We start from the raw sequence: 21,386 nt of genomic DNA on the forward strand, positions 1-21,386 counted from the left end.
ATATATTATCTATAATATTTTATAGATATATATTTGTTGTTGATTGCCTTCGAGTCAAGCACGACTCAGCGACCTTATAAACAAAAGGCCTAAAGCCCCTCTACAACTATAGACACTTATGAAAGTTCATAGATTTTCCAGAGCCATGTTGTTTAAGATGTGGACTTATTTAAAAAATTCAAATACATTATTTTCAAGGACAAATTCTTTCAATTTCCCTCACTCCCCCACCCATCAAATTGTACAACCCCATGATTAATCCCCCCTTCCTCCTGCACGTCCTGACGGCTCTGCTTCCAGCCTCTCCCAACCCTCTTATATCCTCATACGCATTCTACAGTATTGGTTTTATACAGTATTTGTCCTTGGGGGACTGAGTTAGTTTATGCAGCATAATGCGTTCTCTAATTATTACCTAACTTGTGAGGGATGGGAGAGCTTGCTGAATAAACTAACATATACACATTTTTTAAAAAGCTGAGAATACACAAGTTCTCCTACTTTTGCTTTTTTTGGGAAGGAGAATCTCTCTAATGATATGTATTTCTCACTATTCACTCGGTGCAGTTCAACATACCATGTTCATGATAGTGAGGATGTAGGATTCCACATTCTCGCTCCCATGATACTCAACCATCTTCGTGTCGGCCACCACCAGGGTCTCCACCCATCTCTCTTTGCTGATGGAACGTCGAGAGACACTTCTGCTTGGCAAGTGGTTCCTCTCCCACTTCTCCCTCTGTAGCTCTTGCTTTTGAAAAGTGCCAGAACTGTCTGAAAAATAAACAGAAGATAGCAGGGTCAGTCTAACCATCTCTCACGTCCTTTCCACTGATGTTTGTAGAGATAAAAATCTGTGAGCATCATTTGTGTTTAGGAATGGATGGATTCAATGCTCATGTAGTCATGACTAAAACGAAAGGGATCACTTTTAAACAAATACAACCAAGATGACTAAAATGTAAGACTTAGAGAGGAGTTAAAAAAGTAGTCATTTGAAATAATGATTATCTATTTCACTAATTTGTGTCCTTTATTATGAAAAAAAGATATCATAATTCAGAATGAGCATGTTCCTTTTTTTCCTCCTCTTCTAAATTATTCAGTGTCGTCAGCAGTGTTCCGGGCTTTGAAATGCAAAGCTGGCTATCCTCATGAACATTTGGAGTACCTATCTCTTTCTATTTAACAAATGTGAAAATGGGTGCTCAAAGCGGCTGGTTAAAGAACACCCCAAAAGTCACACACAGTCCACACAGTGGAATATAAATGAGCTTGAGGCCCCTAAAGGCATGCTTCCTTATACTTACCACTACACTGTGTGGTGTTAAAGATAAACAAATGTGATTTCTAACCAGAGGTTGGAGTTTGACATCTATTCAGAAGCACCTCAGAAGAAAGGCCTGGCATCCAACTGCATAAAAACTAGCCAATGGAAATTCTGTGGACATAATTCTACTCCGACACACATGAGGCACCATCAGTTTAAACAGACGCAAGGACACTGGCAGGAGTTCTGAGATAGTGAAGAGTTAATGTTCTCAACTGCTGGCCTAAAAAGGATATTCTTGGAACAAAGGCCTAACAGCTTAATTCTGTAGACTAACTATAGGAAACCCAACAGGGTACAGTTCTACTCCGACATATAAGGAATTGTGAGTGGAACGGAATCACCAGCAAGCTGTCCGCCAGAGTAAACATGCGTAGAACCAGGACAGATGGAAGGCAGGCAAGGGGTGGAAATCCAGGACATCCCACTTCAAGAAGCCACTTTTTTTAAAAAAAAAAATTTTTTTTTACAGAGGTTTTGGATTTCCATTCATTCATTGCCGCAATTTTCTCCCTTCCCACCCCTCCCCACCAGTTCGCTTCCCCCTCCAAAGAGAGAAAAAAGAAAAAAAAAGGAAAAAAATGCCTTCATTAGTATACAATTCCCACATCCCTTCCCCCCACCCCCCACCCCAAGTACACTTCTCTATGCAACCTTAATTCTGGATTCTTGTGCTAACCATAATACTCAATCATATATCACTTCTAATCTGTTCTTTCCCTCATCTGTTTCAATACAATATACATAATTTATCCAGTTTTTTCTGTTGTAGAATGGGTCTGTCATCAGGGTGGGGGTATGACAGAAAAAACTGGATAAATTATGTAAGAAGCCACTTTTAAAAATTATGTATATTGAAACAGATGAGGGAAAGAACAGATTAGAAGTCATATATGATTGAGTATTATGGTTAGCACAGGAATCCAGAATTAAGGTTGCATAGAGAAGTGTACTAGGGGTGGGGGGTGGGGGGAAGGGACATGGGAATTGTACACTAATGAAGGAATTTTTTTTCCTCTCTTCGGAGGGGGAAGTGAGCTGGTGGGGAGGGGTGGGAAAGGAGAAAATTGCGGCCATGAATTAATGGAGATCCAAAACCTCTGTAAAAAAAACAAAATAAAAAAAATAGAAACAATCTAAGAAGTACTAGAGAAAGTTGTCAAAGACATTAAATAGGCTTCAGTATAAAAATGATATAAATATTAGTATTTTAAATTAATTTTAATGAAAATTTACAGAGACATTGTCTTTCCATTCATTCATTGTTGCACTTTTCTCCCTGCCCAATCTCCCCCCACCAGTTCACTCTTTTCTTTGAAAAAAAAAAATTTTACAATCCCTCCCCACAAGTTCACTCCACTATGCATACTTCATTCTTGACTCCTGTCATGACAGTAATACCCAATTATATATCCCTTTTAAACAGTTCTCTCCCTCATCTGCTTCAATGCAGTACACATTATTTATCCCATCTTTCTCAGTCTCCCCCCAACTCCGATGTCAGTCCCATTTCACAACAGTGGCACTATGCAGTGTTTGTCCTTTTGTGACTGAGATAACTCACTCAGCATAACGTCCTCCAGGGCCACCCATGTTGTTCAATATATCATGAGTTCCTTGTTTTTAATGCAATCTATATTCCATTGTGTGAATATACCACAGCCTCTCTATCCATTTGCATGTTTATGGCATGTAGGTTGTTTGTAACTCTTTGTTATTATGAACAAAGCCACAATAAACATGGGTGTGCATATATTTGCTTGGGTGGTAGTTATGATTTCTTTGGGTTATAATCCCAGTAGTGATATTGCTGGGTCAAATTGTATTTCTATTTGCAACTTTTTGAGAAAGCGCCATACTGCTTTAGTATTTGGGAGACCAAACTTAACTGAAGCCAAACGCTTGAAGATAATTGGAAAGATGATATACAAAATTACTTTCAAAAGTCCCACAATAGTAGTCTTACACAGTATTTGTTCTTAAAAGTCTGAGTTCAGCCGTCGCGGCCCCCTGCCTGGGGTGAGCCGTCGCGGCCCTCTGCCCGGGGTGGGCTGCCCTCTGCCCACTGCCCGGGGCGAGCCGTCGTGGCCTTCTGCCCGGGGTGGGCTGCACTTGGCCCCTGGCTCGGGGCGAACCGTCGTGGCCCTCAGGAGCAAGAAGGCAAGCAGCTGTAACCCAAGACCACCAGTAAGGTGATAAAGCGTCCTCCCTTCCCCCCTTTATATCTACGCCCCTATTCAGCATGAAGAAGCCAGAGAGTCGGCATCCAATTCCCAAATCAATAAGACAGTTGGTTTAATTACTATTGGAAAATGCTTGTCATTCCTCTGTAGCATCTGGTCCCCACTGGACCCTCATCATTTCCTTCACCTGCTCCCCCCACTGACCAAACTGTGCAGCTCTGCAACTGCATCCTGGCCCATCCTCACCCTTCTGCCCCCAACCCTCACCTCCTTGTACCCCCAATATGTTTTTCCCAATAAAAAAAAATATAAGAAAAAAGTCTGAGTTCACTCAGCATAATGTCTCTAACCTCTCCTATATCACATAGTATTTTACAAAATTATTGCTCTTTAGTACTGCATAGAATTCTATTGTGTGAATGTATCACAATTTCTCAATCCATTTGCTTATAGGCATTTGGGCTGTTTCTATTTTCTTGCTATTGTGAATACTGCTGCTATGACCATAGATGTACAAATCTCCATTTGTATCTCAGTTCTATTTTCCTTGGAGTATAGGCCATTATTATAAAAAACCAGAAGGATACCTAGCAAGAAGTGTATAAAAGATGAAAAGGGAAAAGGGGGAAATCTCTAGGATAATAGAGTTTAGTGGGCAACGGGGGAGGGGCATGAGGGAGGGTGAAGGAATTAGAAATGATCCAATGTGGACCTGAAAAGACAGGGTAATAGTAGACATTGATCAATGGTTGTCAATGATGATTAATTTTATAAGACACAGTGTATATGAGTGATCATTTGAAACACAATGTGAGTGTAGGAATGTGTGTAGCATAATGTACATGAGTGAAACAGTGTATATGGCATTTGATTGCAAATCAATTACAAAATAAAGTCAGAGGGGGAAGAAAGATGACTTAAAATTTACAAAATTTCAGAATACCACAACTTGAAAACATCTGTAAGAAACAGAAAGGGTTATTTAAAACTAAAATAGGATGTTAACTAATATGAAAGGTTGGCAGGCTGAATTACAGGAGAAAGATGGGCAGTCTTGTGCTTTAAAGATTTGTTGATATGTGCTATTGAGTTAACTATAATTCACAGCTGCCTGATGAGCAACAAATCCAAACAAACCTTCTCTTGTCCTGTGCTGTTCTCGAAACCTCTGCCATTGTCAAGTCTAGTGGCACAGCCACTGTGTCAACCTATCCCCATTGAGGAGCTTTCTCTCTTTGTCTGACTCCTACTTTTCCAAGGACTTTCTTGACAACATGCCCAAAGTATGTGAGACAACATTTCACTGTCTAAAATACACCATGATTGCACTTCCTCCAAGACAGATTTGTTTGTGCTTTTGACAGTTCATGGGATATTCAATATTCTTCACAAACACCATAATTCAAAGGTATTAGTTCTTAGATATTGGGCTGCCATGCATCAGAACTGCAGTTTCACACATCAGGCAGCAAATTCTCAAGCCAAGCATTGATGATTGAGTCTAAACCTTCAACAGTCTGAGCATTTAGGGAACTGATGAAGAAGGGATTTGCAGAAGAAGAGCAAGAAAGGGGATTGGGCTGATGGATGGACAGGGTCATAGTCTTTGAAGATTTGAATCAAGAATAGAGCCATGCATCCTATCTCCCCATTGTCTGCACCTGGACTCCATGTAGAATGGTGAAACCTAAGTTTTCTTTGTATAATCTTATGGTCATCAGTTTAAATTTGGATACTCAGCCAACCTTAAGGGTTACAAATGATTGATCCCATTGTGTAGGTGGTTATCATGAATTGGGAGACTGACTCAGTTGTTGTTGCCGTTATGTGCCATGGACTCATAGTGACCTTAAGAACAAAAGATCTTGTTCTATCCTATGCCATCCTTGGACTTCCTAACACACAAGAGCCCACTGTCGCAATTACATCAATCCACTTAGTTGAGGTTCTTCCTCTCCTTTGCTGACTCTGCACCCTTCCTAACATTACATCCTTCTCCAAAGAATAGCCCCTCTTAGCAACATGCCCAAAGTATGAGAGGCAAAGCCTCATCATTCTTGCCTCCAAAAAGCACTCCAGCTGCATCCTGTCCAAGACATATCTGTTTGTTCTCTCGGCTGTCCATGAGATGTTCAGCGCTCTTCTCCAATACCACAGCTCAAAGGTGTCAATTTTTCTTCTATCATCCTTATTCTCCAGCTTTCAGATGCATAGCAAGTGATCAAAAAGATAATGGCCTAAATCAGAAACACCTAACTCCTCAAACTGACATCATTACTCATCACATCATTTGGAGAGGTCCCAAACTGTAGATTTTCCCAGTGCAATACATCTCCTTATTTCCTGACTGCTAGTACTAAGGGTGTTAATTGTGGATTCAAGACTTACTTCCTGACTGCTGGTACTAAGTGTGTTAATTGTGGATTCAAGGAAGATGAAGTTGTATAAACTGAATTAATAGATAAATATTTATTAAGATGAATGAATGGAAAGACAATAGGTAATTAATAGACTAACAGCCATTGGGTGTATTGTAACTGATGCAATGGAACAAAATGTACATGAATGAATGAATGAAGAAGTCAATATACTTTTTAAACTTTCACTCAAATCACGGTGAAAAAAAAATGAAAATATAGGTTAGCTTTGATCTTATTCTACTCCCTGCTGTCATTGTCCTGAAATAAATCTCTAAACTTCAAGGGTCCTGGGTGTTCTCCACTGAGCTCGGTTCTTGAACAATCAACAGAAAACCTTCTTCAACTTAATCTCCTCTTAAAGCTCTTGTTAATTGGGCTCCCTTGTCTCAGTAGCTCAGCATCCGTTCTCTCAGTGTAGTCCCTTCACAAAGGAAAGTAAGAGCCTATACCCCAAATTGCAACTGTGCTACCCATGGTTTCCTTCTTCTCCTTGATCCTCAGGAAGCTAACTTTTTTTTAAGTAAAAAAACCCTGTATTTACTTAGAAGCATTCAGAATGTCAACGAAACAGCTGCAACTTTTTCTTTCTTTTTTTCTTTGCAATTACTCAGTGGTATTCAGCTAACAGAACAATAATTATTTCGTATAAGCTGCATCAGATAACTGAAGATGAAAAAAAACCCCACAAAACTTATCATCCCCATATATAACTAATTTGTGCTGTGCACCAACAAGAATCTGCTTTAAAATTACATGCTAATTTACAACTCTCATACTCTAATTCAGGTAAGGTTAGTGGCTGTTGAAAATACCACCAGGACAGGGCTAGCTAAAGACATTATGTAGTGTTTTAATGATACCAAAAAAAGACACTGTACAGTTTAAAAACAAATCTTACATAATTTTACAGGTAAATTTTGTTTCTTTAAGAAAAGTGGAATTGTGTAAAGGGGGGGTGAAAAGCTTTATAGAAAAGGGGGGGGAAGTCTGTGCCACAGCCTACTCCTCATCATCCTCCTCTTCATCTTCTGCCTGCTCTTCCTCATCCTCCTTATCGTCTTCATCTTCCTCCTCTTCCTCCTTCTTGCTTTTCTCAGCCCTAACAGCTCCCTTTCTGGCTGCACCAGGTTTGCCTTCAGCCCTGTATGCAGCAATCTCCTTCTGGGGCTTCTTCTGCAGCCTTCTTTTCACAGGGCTGCTTGCCATCAGCAGTATTATTCCACAGCTCTCCCAGCTTCTTCACAACATCAGCAGTGGAAAGGCCAGGGTGCTCGCCTTTGATATGGGGGCAATACTCAGAGCAAAACAAGAAAAAAGATAAAGGGGGCCTCTTGGGATCTTTGAACTTTTTTGTTGTTTTGCACTTAGGAGGGATATAGGCTTTCCTGTCTCTCTCTTATGAAGAGCTTATCTGCCTTTGTCATGTCTTCAAATTCACCCTTCTCTTTAGCAGACGTGGTCTTCCACCTCTCTGAGCACCTCTTAAAAAATCTGAGAAGCTGACAGAAGCATCTGGGTGCTGCTTCTTGTGCCCCTCTCAGCACATTTGCATGGAAAATGCATGTGACACTTTGCCTCTAGGCTTCATAGGATTGCCTTTGCCCATGGTGAGTTATTTCTTGTCCATGAGGCACAGAGTCCCCCAGTGCCTGCCCAACTCTGCCTTGGCCCTGCCTGGTCCAGCGCTGCCTCTGTGGAGCTCGAAGTACTGCAATGGCTGTGAGAGTGAGAGCCCAGGGAGCTATTGGAGTTTTGTTTTGTTTTTAAAGGGGCATAAATATGGATCTCTTACATTCAGTTGGGCAGGTAGTTGTCTTTCAAGTTTCTTGGCATAAGCTGTCTTTCAAGTTTCTTGGCATAGGTAAGTGAGCCCCTTCAGGACTGTGTCTATCTGTTCTAAAAATTTGTATTTATTTCATCAATTCTTTGAAAATGCCTGCCTTCTTCTTCCTCCAGTACCTTTGATTCTTGATAGGATGTTGTTCTCTGAAGTAGTTCAGTGTTAACCATTTTCTTTTTTTGGGGGGGAGGGGGGTATGGTGACCCTGTATGTATTCCTTTCATCTCCCTTTGATAGTTTCCATATCATTCAATATTTTTCCCCATAGAATCCTTCAGGATTGTAACTTGAGGCTTGAATTCAACTTGTTCTTATGAGTCGTTGAGTCGCCTGCGACTCATAGTGACCCTATGGACAATAACCCCTGCTCTATCCTGTGCCAATCTTACTGTCTCTGACACACCTACCCCCAATTACCCCAGTCATTGAATCACTTCAACTAGAGACTTGAATTTATTCTTCCTTTCCTTCAGCCTAAGAAATGGTAAGCATGTTCTTCCTTTTCAGTTTTCTGGTCCAGGTCTTTTCCTATTTTGTTATAATACTTCGCTTTGTCTTCGTTGCCCTTTGACAACATCAGTTCTCTGACTTGATCATTTCTTCCTTTCTCTTTGGCATAACTACATTCAAGAGTAAGTTTCCAAGATTTGTATGACATTCACTTTGGTCTTTCTTTCCTATCTTTTTAATGATCTTTTCCTTTCTTCATGCTTGTTGACTTTGATGTCATCCCATTACTCAGCTGGTCTTTGATTTTTAGTGTCAATGCATAAAATATAGTATTGTAATGGTCTCTAGGCTCAAATTTTAGCTCCCTTAGACACTCTATAGTTACTCTTTTTCAGGCTTACATGGAGTATTTGGGTGATGTTGTTATTAAATGACAGTGAGTCAACAGTGACATATGGTGACCTTTTGCACAAGGGCTCTGATTACTGCTCTATCCTGGGTCAATTTCACTGTCTCTCACACTGTGCTGTCCCTCTAGCCTTCTAAGCATGTTATCCTTCTCCAAGGACTGATCCCTCCTAGCCACATGTCCAAAGTATGTGAGATGGAGCCTCAAAATATTTTACTCCAAGGAGCAGCTTGGCTTCATCCTCTCCAGGACTGACTTGTTTGTTCTCTTAATGGTCCAATACTCTTCCCCAGTACCACATCTCAAAGGCATCAATTCTTCTTCTGTCCTCTTTGGTCATTGTCCAGTTTTATGATGCATAACTGTGGTGTAATTGTGATGACCATGACCTCGATTAGGTACACCTTAGTCTCTAGATTTACACCCTTGCTCTTAGCATTCTGGAGAGGTCCCGAACAACAGATTTTCCTAATGCAATTCTTATTTTGATTTCCTGACTGCTGGTACCAAAAGTGTTGATTATGGAACCAAGCAAGCTAAAATTGTTAACAATCTCAATCTCTTTTCCATCTGTCATGATACTGCCAATTGGCTCAGTGATGACAATCTTTATTTTCTTGATATTGGGCTTCAATCTGTATTGCAGACTACATGTGTAGCATATGCTTTGGCCCTCCTCAGTTGGCTGAGAGCAGAGAGTACCAAAGGAATGTCTATGCTTCATTGACTATGCAAAGGCACTTGACTGTGTGGATCAGAACACATTGAGTGGTTAACCTTGAGAAGAATGGGAATTCCAGAGCACCTGACTGTACTCATGCAAAATCTACAGTTGGACCAGGAAGTAGTCATCAGAACAGAGCAAGAAAACACTGCATCGTTCAAAATTGGGAAAGAAGGGTGTCAGAAATGTATCCTGTCTCCATACCTTTCCTATCTATATGCAGAACAGATCATCCAGGAGGCTGGATTTTAAGCAGAAGAATGTGGCATCTGGATCGGAGGAAGACTCATCAATAATCTGCATTATGCAGATGGCACAATCTTGCTTGCTTTGGGGGACACAAATAGTTAATGAACTTGGCTGCTAACTGAAAGTCTCAAGGTTTGGTTCTACCAACAGGCACATCGCAAGAAAGACCTGGAAATCTACTTCACAAAATCAGCTACTGAAAACTCTATGGAGCACAGATCTACTGTGCACATATGGGAGAAGACTGAGTCAGAATCCATTCAACAGCTGCCTGGTTTATAATCTTCCACAGAGTCAAGGAAGCACACTATTTATCCTGCTGTGATTTTCTGTGACCCAACTCCATGCCTGGCAGCCTATAAATGCTTGATATGTGTGTGTGAGGGAGAACTGAAGATGAATCCGAACCAATCTGTGAACCACAAATAAGGCATAATTGCAAGAGCTGTCTACTTCACCCCATGTAATGATTTGTTTCAATTAGATCGTTATGTAAGCTTAAACTGTAGCATGTTTGTTTGCAAGACAGAAATCTAGCCAAACAGGCAATTTATGTGAGGACAGTTTTCTGTTCTTGACAATAGGACTGACATTCTCAAACCTGAAGCGAAGGAAGGTCAAGTGTCTGCATTCACAGAACAAGGTGCTTGGGTATCTCTGGAGGGGGAAAAGATCACAGAGGTTTGGGGGTTTTTGAAGCTTGTTGGCTTTTTACCCCTCTCAAACTGCTTTGAGCTGCTCTTCATAAAGCACTCCCTTTCTCAGAGCTTTTTTGGTTAACAGACAAAGCTTCATAACAGTTAAAGCCTTTAGCAACTGCTAGAAAGACACCGTAGTTGGTTAAGTACAAGGTCAGGTGAAAAGAGGAAGATCATCCATGAGACACATTATTCAATGGCTGCAACAGTGGACTAAAACATAGAAACAATTATGAAGATAGTACAGGACTGTGTCGAGTTTTGTTGGGTTGTACTTCAGGTCACTCTGAGTTGGAAGTGACAAAAAAACACGTCTCAGACTCAGGCTTGACTACAGCAGGCAGAGATCACGCCTTGATGCAGTTGCATAGAAGGCATGGAACAGCATTGAGGAGCAAGGAACAGCAACACTGGGAGTAGGGTTAACTGTTTCCTGTACTTTACTGAAGGAGCATGGGTGTCAGAGTGTATCATTGAGCTGCTAACAGAAAGGCTGACAATTCAAATCCACCAACATCTTTGAGGGACAAAGATGAATATTCTCCTCCTGAAAAGACTTGCAGCCTCAGAAACCCACAAATTAGCATTGATTCCAAGACAGTTGCTTAGGACTTGGTACTTTAAAACCTATTTTTGAAATCCTTGTTGAGTCTAGTGCAATGACCTCTTCCAAACTCAGCTTGTATTTCTGGTAATTCTTTGTTGATGTGCTGTTCCAGCTGTTTTTGGATAATTTTAAACAGGATTTTGCATGGGTGTAATAATAGTGATATTGTTCAATAATTTCCACACTCTGTTGGGTCACTTTGTTTTAGGAATGAGAATAAATATGGAACTCTTCCAGTCAGTTGGCCAGATAGCTGTCATCCAGATTTCTTGGAACAACCTAATGAACACATCCACAGCAGCATCTGTTTGTTGAAATATGTCAACTGGTATTCCATCAATTCCTGGGGCCTTATTTTTTGCCAAGTTCTTCAGAGCAACCTGTCCTTCCTCCTTCACTACCATTGACTCTTGACCATATGTTATTTCAAGAAATTCTTCTGTGTCAACCAATTCTTTTTGGTACAGTTACTGTATACTCCTTCCATCTTTTAAGCTTCTTGAATCAGTCAATATTCTGTCCATAGGGAGCTCTCGTGGCCTAGTGTTAGGAAGCAATCCATAAGGTCCATAGTTTGAATCCACAAGATGCTCCACTGGAGAAGGAGGGGCAATCTCCTCCTGTGCTGGTTAGATCTGATTAGACAGTTGTTGTTGTTGTTATGTGCCATCGAGTCGTTTCCGACTCATAGTGACCCTATGCACAACAGCTCTAAACCCTGCTCTATCCTGCGCCAACCGCACCGCCTCTGACACACCCATCCCGATTAGACAGTACACCCTCAAAAAAAAATCTACCCATATTTTCCTTAAGTATCACAACTTGTGGCTTGAACGTTTTCTTTAGCTCCTTTAGCTTAAGAAATGTTGAGCATGTCCAGCCCTTTTGATGTTCCAACTCCACTTCTTGCACATTTCATTATAATACTTTTCTTTGTCTTCCAGTGTTGCCCTTTGAAATCTTCTATTCAGCTCCATAACTTCTTGATTTGCTCCCTTTGCTTTGGCTTCTCGGCACTCTTGTGCAATATTCAGAGTCTCTTCTGAGTTCTCTCCAGTGTACTGAGAAGCAATGATGTCAGTTTAGAGACTGAAGATCTGCCTGATTAGGTCATCTTGTTGTTGTTAGGTGCTGTCAAGTCGAGCACGACTCAGAGTGACCATATGAACAAAAATCAGAACCCTGTTATCCTGTGTTAGACTCACACTTCCTGACACACAACGTAGCAGTCACCGTGTCAATACACCTGGTGAGGGTCTTCCTCTCCTTCGCTGACCTTCCACCCTTTCCAGCATCATGTCCTTCTTCAAGCTTTCAGATGCATAGTTAGTAATTGGAAAGACTATATATAGTCTGAATCAGACACACCTTAGTCTTCAAACTGACATCATTACTTCTCAATAATTGAAAAGGTCCCTAAGTGCAAATTTTCCTAGTGGAATGCATCTCCTTATTTCCTGACCACTGGTACCAAGGGAGTTAATTGTGGATTCAAGCAAGATGAAGCTTTTGACAGTTTCAGTCTCCTCTCCATCCATCAGGATGCTATTTGTCCCGTGGTAAGAATCTTGGGATACAATTCATACTGAAGGCTGCATTCCTTGATTTTCTGCAACACATGCTTCAAGTGCTCCTCACTTCAACAAGCAAGGCTGTGTCGTTTGCATAACACAGGTTAATAATGAAACTCCCTCAATCCTGATGCCACACTTCTCCTCATAGAGTCCAGCTTGTCAGATAATTTGTTAAGCATGTTGTTGCTGTTGTTGTTATGTGCCGTCGAGTCGTTTGCGACTCATAGCGACCCTATGTACAACAGCCCTAAACCCTGCTCTATCCTGTGCCAATTGCATTGCCTCTGACACACCCATCCTGATTACCCCAGTCACTGAGTCAATCCACCTCATAGAGGGTCTTCCCCTCCTGCGCTGTCCCTCCACTCTACCCAGCATGATGTCCCTCTCTAAAGACCTGTCTCTCCTTACAACATGTCCAAAGTATGTCAGACGAAGCCCCAGAATCCTTGTCTCCAAGGAGTAGCCTGGTTTAACCCTCTCTAGGATGAATCTGTTTGTTTTCTTGGTAGTCCATGGTACATTCAGTACTCCTCTCCAGCACCACAGCTCAAAGGCATCAATTCTCCTTCTGTCCTCCCTAGTCATTGTCCAGCTCTCTGATGCATAACAAGTGATTGCCAAGACCATGGCCTGTATCAGGTGCACCTTCGTCTCCAAAGAGACACCGTTGCTCTTGAGTACGTTAGAGAGGTCCCTAACAGCAGACTTTCCCATCGCAATATGTGTTTTGATTTCCTGGCTGCTGGTGCCAAGAGTGTTGACTGTGGAGCCGCATGTCCAGAAATAGGTTCTGCATGAGCCTGTTAAGTGCTCTGGAATTCCCATTTTTCTCACTGTCAGTCACAGCTTGTCATGATCCACACAGTCAAACACCTTTGCATAGTCAGTAAAGCACAAATAGACATTCTTCTGTCTATTCTTAAGTTATTCTAGGGTATACCTTACTTTCAGCCCAGATCCATCTGACATCAACAATGATATCTCTAATGCCATGACCTCTTCTAACTGCTTGAATAAGGCAGTTCCTTATCTATATATACTGTTCCAGCCATTTTTAAATGATCTTCAGCTGTATTTGCTTGCATGTTATATCAATGATATTTATTGTTCAATAATCTCCACATTCAGTTGGACCAAGTCATGGTCTTCACAGTTACTTCCTATGCATCAAAGAGCTGTACAATGACTAAGGATGACAGAAGATAAATCAATGCCCGTGGGTTGTGGTGCTGGAGAAGAGTCTTGAACATACTATGGATCACCAAGAAAACAAATAGGTCTGTCGTGGAGAGGGTGAACCCAAGTTTCTCTGTGGAGGCTAGGATTTTGAAGCTCTGTCTCACATACTTTGGGTACGTGGCCAGGACGGACCAGTCCTTGGAGAAGGACATCAGCTTTGGAAGGGTGGAGAGACAGTACAGGAGAAGAAGACCCCATGAAATGGACTGATACAGTAACTGTGGTAATGAGTCTAGGTGTGTCAGTGAGACTGACTCAGAATAGGGTAGGCTTCAGAGCTGTTGTACCTAGGGTCACTGTGAGCTGCAAGTGACTCGACAGGACATAATAATAGTAATAATTGTAGAGACGAGAATCTACCAATGAAACCACCTCTTCAGCTTAGGCAATTGTTTAAGACTCTGCTACCTTCTCTAATTTAGGTCATTTTATCTGGTGCAGCCAAAGTCCTCTTTGGAGGCAAACATGATGAAGCTTCATATCACATACTTTGGGCATGTTGCTAGGAGAGGTTATTTCTTGGAGAGCGATGTCATGCTTGGGAAGGTGGAGGGACTTCAGTGGAGAGGAGGACCCTCAAGCAAGTGGACAGACACAGTGACTGTAGCAATGAGCTCAAGTGTCAGAGACTGTGAAGAGATGGGACAGGATAGGACAGAGCTCAGATCTGTTGTTCATATTGTTGCCATGAGTGTCCTACAAGACTCGATGGCACCTAACAACAACAACATCTGAATTTACTCTTACTGCCTCCATGCCCAGATTTCCAACAGAGAAGATTTTCTATAAACCCATGGAGATTGTCCACTGTTTCAAAAGCAGCCATAAATTTGGTTTATTGTCTGTTTGAGGCCCAGCTCCTCTCGCTACATTTGTCTCAGGTTGATCTTCTCTGTGCCACATATTACAGCTTCCAGTCAAGTGATGCTCAGGACTATGCATCAACCTCCCTGACATTAGTGACAAAAAGGTTCTTGAAACATTACAACTCAGCAAAAGCACAATTATACAACCACTCTTAGCTGTTTCTGTTGACGAGTTTATGAAGATATTATTAGCTCACGTGGGCTAGGTACTTTTACTAGTTCAACCAGTTGGCAAAAATATTACCTATACCATGCACTGCCAGAAACCAAATAAATCTCTCTTGCAGAATGTAAAACCAAGGTAAGCATTAGAGTTAAGGATGATTTTGAAAAATACTATATAACTTAGGAGAGACTGGAGAGCATTATGCTGATGGAACCTACTCACCCGTCTCATAAGGACAAATACTGTATAAGACCATTATTATAAAAATAGAAGGATAACTAGTCAAACATGTATGGGAATCCAAGAGGGGAAAGGTCGGGAGCAGAGGGGTGAGGATGGGGAGGGGTGAAACCACAAGGTTGCACAATTTGGTGGATGAAGGGAGGGAGTAAAAGGAAATGGGAAAGATCTGGTGGGGACCTGAAAAGACCGGGTAATAGTGGGCATAGTCTAATGGAGATTAATTTTATAAAACATAATGAATGGGAATGATTCTATGAAACACAATGTGAATGTAGAATAGTGTGAAACACAATGTATATAAACTTTGTAAGCAAACCAATACAAAATATTTTTTTTAAAAAAAAGAAATGTGATTACCAACAAGAGAAGCTGTATCCAAAACATGCTCAGCCCATTCTGCCTGTTGCCTGCCTGTAAGCCCAGGGCAATTCTTGAAAGAATTCTTAGGAAGGAATCCCAAGAGATCATATGTGATCTTTGGATATCGGCTTTCTAAAGACAATGTCCTGCATCTGCTATATAAGCCAGAGAAGTGTTAATCAGGGAAGAAGTCCTGGGCCCCAAACTGGGAGCTAGAGACAAGACTGAAAAATTAAGGAGATTGCCTTCAGACTAGTGGGTCCTCCTGACTTCTCCAGTCTCACTCCTGACAACTTCTCACTCACATCTCTGTGACCAGGTCTGTACTATACTCATATCAAGCCGTGTGTTAGCTTTGTGACCTTGGATATGTGCTCTCACCCCTTCTACATAATGAGGAATAATCTAGCATGCTCACTCACTTGCTATGAATCTGAGAGCGGGACACCGAAAAGGATAACATAAGAAGAACTGAAGTCTTTGAACTGAGTGTTGGAGAAGTGTGCTTTATATCCCATGGACTGCCGAAAGGACAAACAGACACATCTTGGAGAAAGTGCATACACGATGCTCCTTGGGGCAAAGATGGTGAAGCTTTGTCTGTCATACTTTGAGCATGTTGCTAGGCGAGGATTTTTCCTGGGGAGGGACATCAAGCTTGACAAGTAGAGGGACAGAGAAAGGGCGGAAGACCTTTAAGCCGGAGGATTGACATAGTGACTGGAGCAATGGGCTCCAATGTGTCAGAGATTGTGAAGATGCCATAGGCTAGGACAGGGTTTTGATCAGTTGTTCATAACATCATTATGGGTCATACTTGACTTGACAGCACCTAACAATAACAATCCAGATTGCCACTTTCAAATTGTATCTTAATCATGGATCCTTATCTTTTTTTCCTTTTTAATTATATACTGGTTTAAATACAAAGTTCATATACATATCAGTTCATATAATGAGAACTGAGGCAACAGAGACTTGTACACCAGTGTTCATAGCAGTGTTATTTACCATTGCAAGAAAATGGAAATAGCCCAAATGCCCAACCACAGTAGAACTGATTGAGAAATTATGGTACATTCACACAACGGAATACTACACAGGCAAGCAGGAGCAATCATTTTGTAAATTACTACCTAACATGGGAGGGACTGGAGAGCATTATTCTGAGTGAACTCACTCAGTCCCATGAGGACAAATAGTGTATAAGACCATTATTGTGGATCCCTTTCTTTAAACAAATATTACGATGGAAGTAAAGAAAAGCAATTAGTCTTATGGTGGTGTAGTTAATATTCTTGGATACTGTCTGAAAGACTGGAGGTTCAAGTCCATTAGCAGGTGCCTTGGAAGAAAGATTGAGTGATCTACTTCCAAACATATTCCACTGAAAACCCTTTGAAACCTGACGGACCACAGCTCTACTCTGATACACAAGGGATTTCCCTGAGTCAGTGCTGACTTCACAGTAAGTGATTAGGTGTCTACGGATTAAGGAAAAGAAAGAGTCCAGTGCCGTTCTGATCCCTGGGTTGTTGCCATGGGCACAGATCCTTGCGAGTGAAGAGTCTCATAGCACACTTTTCAATTCTTTACAGACATTATTTCTAGGCTCTGAAGTTCTCTGAGTTGAACAGACCCAGCTCATGCATAATTGTTAGTGGCTTGCTGCTACCAAAGACTTGCAACCAGAACCCCTTGCTGGCACACAACTGTGGCCTCCCCTAGCAGAGTTAAAAGGCAGTGCCACTGTCCATGTCCATTATCAACAACAGCCGAGCTCCACATGTTCAGGCTGGGCCCGGGCAGACTTGAAATGTCCCTGCCAGGAAGCAAGTTTTCCTTGAAAAACTGCTTGCTTCATTCACCATGAACCAAAAATATTTTTACACTGAGGTAACAGATTATCTCTTTCCCTCAAACTAAAAATTGTTCAAGTGGAAACAGCTGTCACTACAGGCAAAACAAGTGAAGCAACACGAGTCTAAGTGTCAGTAACTGCTACACGCCGAAATCAAGTTGTTCCTGTGCTCTGGGCTGCAGACAAAACATGAAAGCACCTGGGGCGAAAAATTCTAAAAAGTGAAATGTATTTCCCAAGGGATAAGTGGTCTTCCCTGGCACTGACCAATTTCATTGAGAGTATGTTGAAGGAAGAAGAAAAATGGATCATAATAAGTGAATTTCCCCAAGATGATGATATAATCAAAACAAGGATTAATGAGAGGGATATTTTAAGAACCATCTACAGTCTTAGAAAGGGTACAGTCAGAGTGCTCTGGTGGATGACTCAATGGCACATTAAAATAAAAAGAATCTTTGAAAGGAGCCCTGGTGTCCTAGTATGTAAGGTGTTAGGCTGCAAACTGAAAGGTCAGTGGTTTAAGCCTACCAGCCACTTTGGAGAAAGATGAATATTTTCCACCTGGAAGGATTTACAACCTCAGAAACCCCGTAGACCTTAGGAATCAGACTCAACTCAATGGTCATGAATTTGGCTTGGGTTAAAATCCTAAGCACTTTTCAAAGCTGAAAGGTTACTTATTTTAACTTAGAAGAGTCTCCAATAAAGTGGTCTTATCCAGACCATGGTCTTTTCAATTACTTGCTATGCTGCTGAGACTTGGACAATGAATAAGAATGGCAGAAGAATCGATGCCTTTGAGTTGTGGTGTTGAAGGAGAGTACTGAACATCGCAGGGACTGCTAAGACAACAAACAGATAAATCTTAGAGAAGGGACAGTCAGAATGCTCCTTGGAGGCAAGGTTGGAGAAGCTTCATCTCACATACTTTGACATGTTCCTAGGAGAGGCTGTTCCCTGGTGAAGGACATCTTGCCTGGGAAGGTGGAGGGATGGTGCAGGAGAGGAAGACCCTCAACCAGGTAGATTGACAATGACTGCAGCAATAGGCTCGAGTGTGTCAGAGATTGTGAGATTGGCACAAGTTAGGACAGGGTTCAGAACTGTTCACAGGGTCACTATAGGTCATACTTATATTAGTGGCACCTAACAATAACAACAAAGGTGTCTTAGAGCTTGGTGATCAGTTTCCTTGAAAACCATTTAGAACGGTTCTCTTCTGCACACATTGGGTTATCATGAATCAGGATCAACCTGACAGAAATGAACAAGAATCAACAATTAGAATAGAATTTACAGAACAATATATATATATTTTAAATGTTCCATGTTGTGCACTGACAACAACAAGCAGTTCTACTTTTTTTCTCCCTTTCTTATACCTTGATAGAAATAGAAGGAAGTATTTCTCACAATGAATACCAGATGTGGAAATGATAGTTGGAGGGGAGAGAGGGCAGATAAATAAGAAACTAATGGAACCCATGTGGTTAATGAGTTTCAGCATGCTTAAAAGCCTTAAACAGGACAAATTTCCCTTGGATTAGAGGGTAAGCAGTTGTGATGCCAGCCTACAGGCATGTAGTTTGAATCTACCATCTGCTCTTGAAGAGAAAGTTGGGCAATCTCTTTCCATGTGATTTACTGCCTCTGAAAACTGCTAAAGTTTGTTTGAAGGCTGTGAACTGCTTTTAACTCTACAGCACTGTGTTTCTTGTTAATGAGTTTCAATGTGATTAAAAATGGTCAAATATGGCACAATTGCCTTAGCTTAGTGACTAATGGAACAATGAAATGCTCAGGAAGTTTTGCTCTTTGTCCAAAGGTCATGACTGACATTTTATTGGCTCTAAATACTCAGTGTTGGATTCCTTGTTTAGAAAAAAAGTGCTCAAAACTCACAATGAATGAATGGAAATCCAGTTCTTTATAAACTTATAATAAAATATTGATTAAAATTAAAAAAACCCCATCTGTTTCCTCCTGCACAGTATGTTTTGTTTTGTTTTACAAAGTATGAAATTTCTATTAACCTCTAAAGATTGATTGCAATGTGCTTCTCCAAGTGAAAATGCTAGGCCATGGCTACTCAAGCTTTCTTGGCCTTGGGATCCTTTGCTTTTTACTTCCCCCTCTCCCCCCATCACCTGGGGAATACATCTTTAAAGAATTCTATTCCGGGAAAAGATCAGAGTAAATGATTGCTAGTGTGATTATAAGAGTGTGTCATTCTGTGACAATCTGTATGGAAGAAAAAGAAAATAAGTCTCATCTAGAAGTTATGCACTGGGAACAAAAATCCATTTCTTTGAGTTGTTGTTGTTAAGTTGCCATTGAGTCCACTAACACTCAATGAACAACACATCTGAATCTTGCCCTACCTTGTACCAGACTTACAATCTCCACCACGTTCAAGTTCACTCAAGTTACAGTAACTGTGTCATTCCATCTTGTTAAAGATTCTCCTCTTTCCCGGACCCTCCATCTTTTCCAGCATGATGGCTTTTTCCAAAGACTGGCTCCTCTTAACATCATGCACAAAATATACGAGATGAAGTTTCAGTACTCTTGTTTCTAAGGAAAACTCTGGTTGCACTTCCTCCAACACAGAGTTATTTGTTCTTTTGGAAGTCCAAGAGATATTTAGCACTCTGCTCCAACACTAAACCTTAAAAGTATCGATTCTTTTTCTTTCATCCTTACTCATTATCCAACTTTCAGATGCATAGGAAGCAACTGAAAAGACCACAGTGTGGAAAGGTGTGTTTCTCTGAGTTGTTGTTTTTGTTGTTGTTGCATTATAGTGAGTTGGAATCAACTCAGAGCTGACTCTCCAGTGGGTTTTCAGAGGCAGTAGACTACATGAGAGGAGACTGCCCATTCTTCTCCCAGAAGAGAAGCTGTGGATTTGAATTGCCTGCCTTTGAGATTGCAACACAGCTTCTAACCACTAGGACACCAGTGCCCCCTTAAGCTTTTTTTCCTCAGGGTTCGTCAGAGGTGTCCAGACACATCTCAATGTTCTGGTTCCCCTCACAGGAGATATCATGGAAGCATCAGAAGCTGCTCAAGGTCCAGTGAGCACATGCAAGTTCCTGAATCTCCTCTCACTTTGCTTCTTCATGCCACATTGAGGAGTCATCTGTATTTTCTTTCTTTGTTGTTGTTAGGTGCTGTTGAGTTGAGTATGACCCATAGCGATCCTGTGAAAAACAAATCTGAATCCTGTAGCTATCCTGTACTGCCCTCACACTTCCTAACTCACTAGAGCCCATAATGGCAGTCACTGTGTCAGTCTACCTGGTTGAAGGTCTTTCTTTCCTTAACGTACCCTTCAGCCTTTCAAGTATCCTGTCTCTCTCCAAGGAATAGCTTCTAGCAACATACCTAAATTATGTGAAGTCATTATCCTGGCCTCCATGGAGCTCTCTGGCTGCATTTTCTCCAAGAAATTTGTTTTTTTCTGGCAGTTCATGGGATGTTCAGTCCTCTTCTCCAATACCAAAGCTTAAAGGCATCAGTTCTTCTTCTGTCATCCTTATTCATTGTCCAGCTCTCAGATGTATAGCAAGTGATTGGAAAGATCATAGCCTAAATCAGATACACCTTAGTACTCAAACTGACATCATTGTTTCTCAATCATTTGGAGCGGTCCCTGATAGCAGTCTTTCTCAGTGCAACATGTCTCCTCATTTCCTGACTTCTGATACCAACGGTGTTGATTGTGGATCCAAGTAAGGTGAAATGGTTGACAGTTTCAATCTTTTCTTAATCTATCATGTTTTTGCCTATTGGTCCAGTGGTATGAATCTTTGTTTTCTTGACACTGGGAAGCAATTAATATTTAAAGCTATTTTTTTTTTAATCTTCCGCAACAAGTGCTTCAAGTCCTCCTCACTTTTAGTAAACAAGATAATGTCATCTAGATAATGCAGGTTATTCTTATGACACCTTCTTCTTGAGGAGTAATGATGTCAATTTGAGGACTAAGGTGCATCTGATTCAGGCCGTGGTCTTTCCAATCACTTGCTATGTACCTGAGAGCTGGACAATGAATAAGGATGACAGAAAAAGAATTGATGCCTGTCAGTGTCAGTTGTGTTGTTGGAGAAGAGCACTGAACATCCCATTACTGAAAAAAGAACAAACAAATATGTCTTA

At 41.2% G+C, this 21,386-nt stretch overlaps 1 protein-coding gene across 1 annotated transcript in view; it reads right to left on the reverse strand.

Annotated features, from left to right (window-relative positions):
• Positions 1 to 21,386, reverse strand: part of ADAMTS12 (ADAM metallopeptidase with thrombospondin type 1 motif, 12) — a 680,205-nt gene that overhangs the window by 291,817 nt on the left and 367,002 nt on the right. Inside the window, exon 4 of the mRNA XM_006896807.1 lies at positions 578 to 774. Within this exon, the coding sequence (XP_006896869.1) occupies positions 578 to 774 (197 nt within the window). The remainder of the gene's footprint in view (positions 1 to 577; positions 775 to 21,386) is intronic.

Source organism: Elephantulus edwardii, unplaced genomic scaffold (genome assembly GCF_000299155.1).
Source record: "Elephantulus edwardii isolate Elephantulus edwardi_28Jun2011 unplaced genomic scaffold, EleEdw1.0 scaffold00191, whole genome shotgun sequence".
Lineage (NCBI taxonomy): Eukaryota > Metazoa > Chordata > Mammalia > Macroscelidea > Macroscelididae > Elephantulus > Elephantulus edwardii.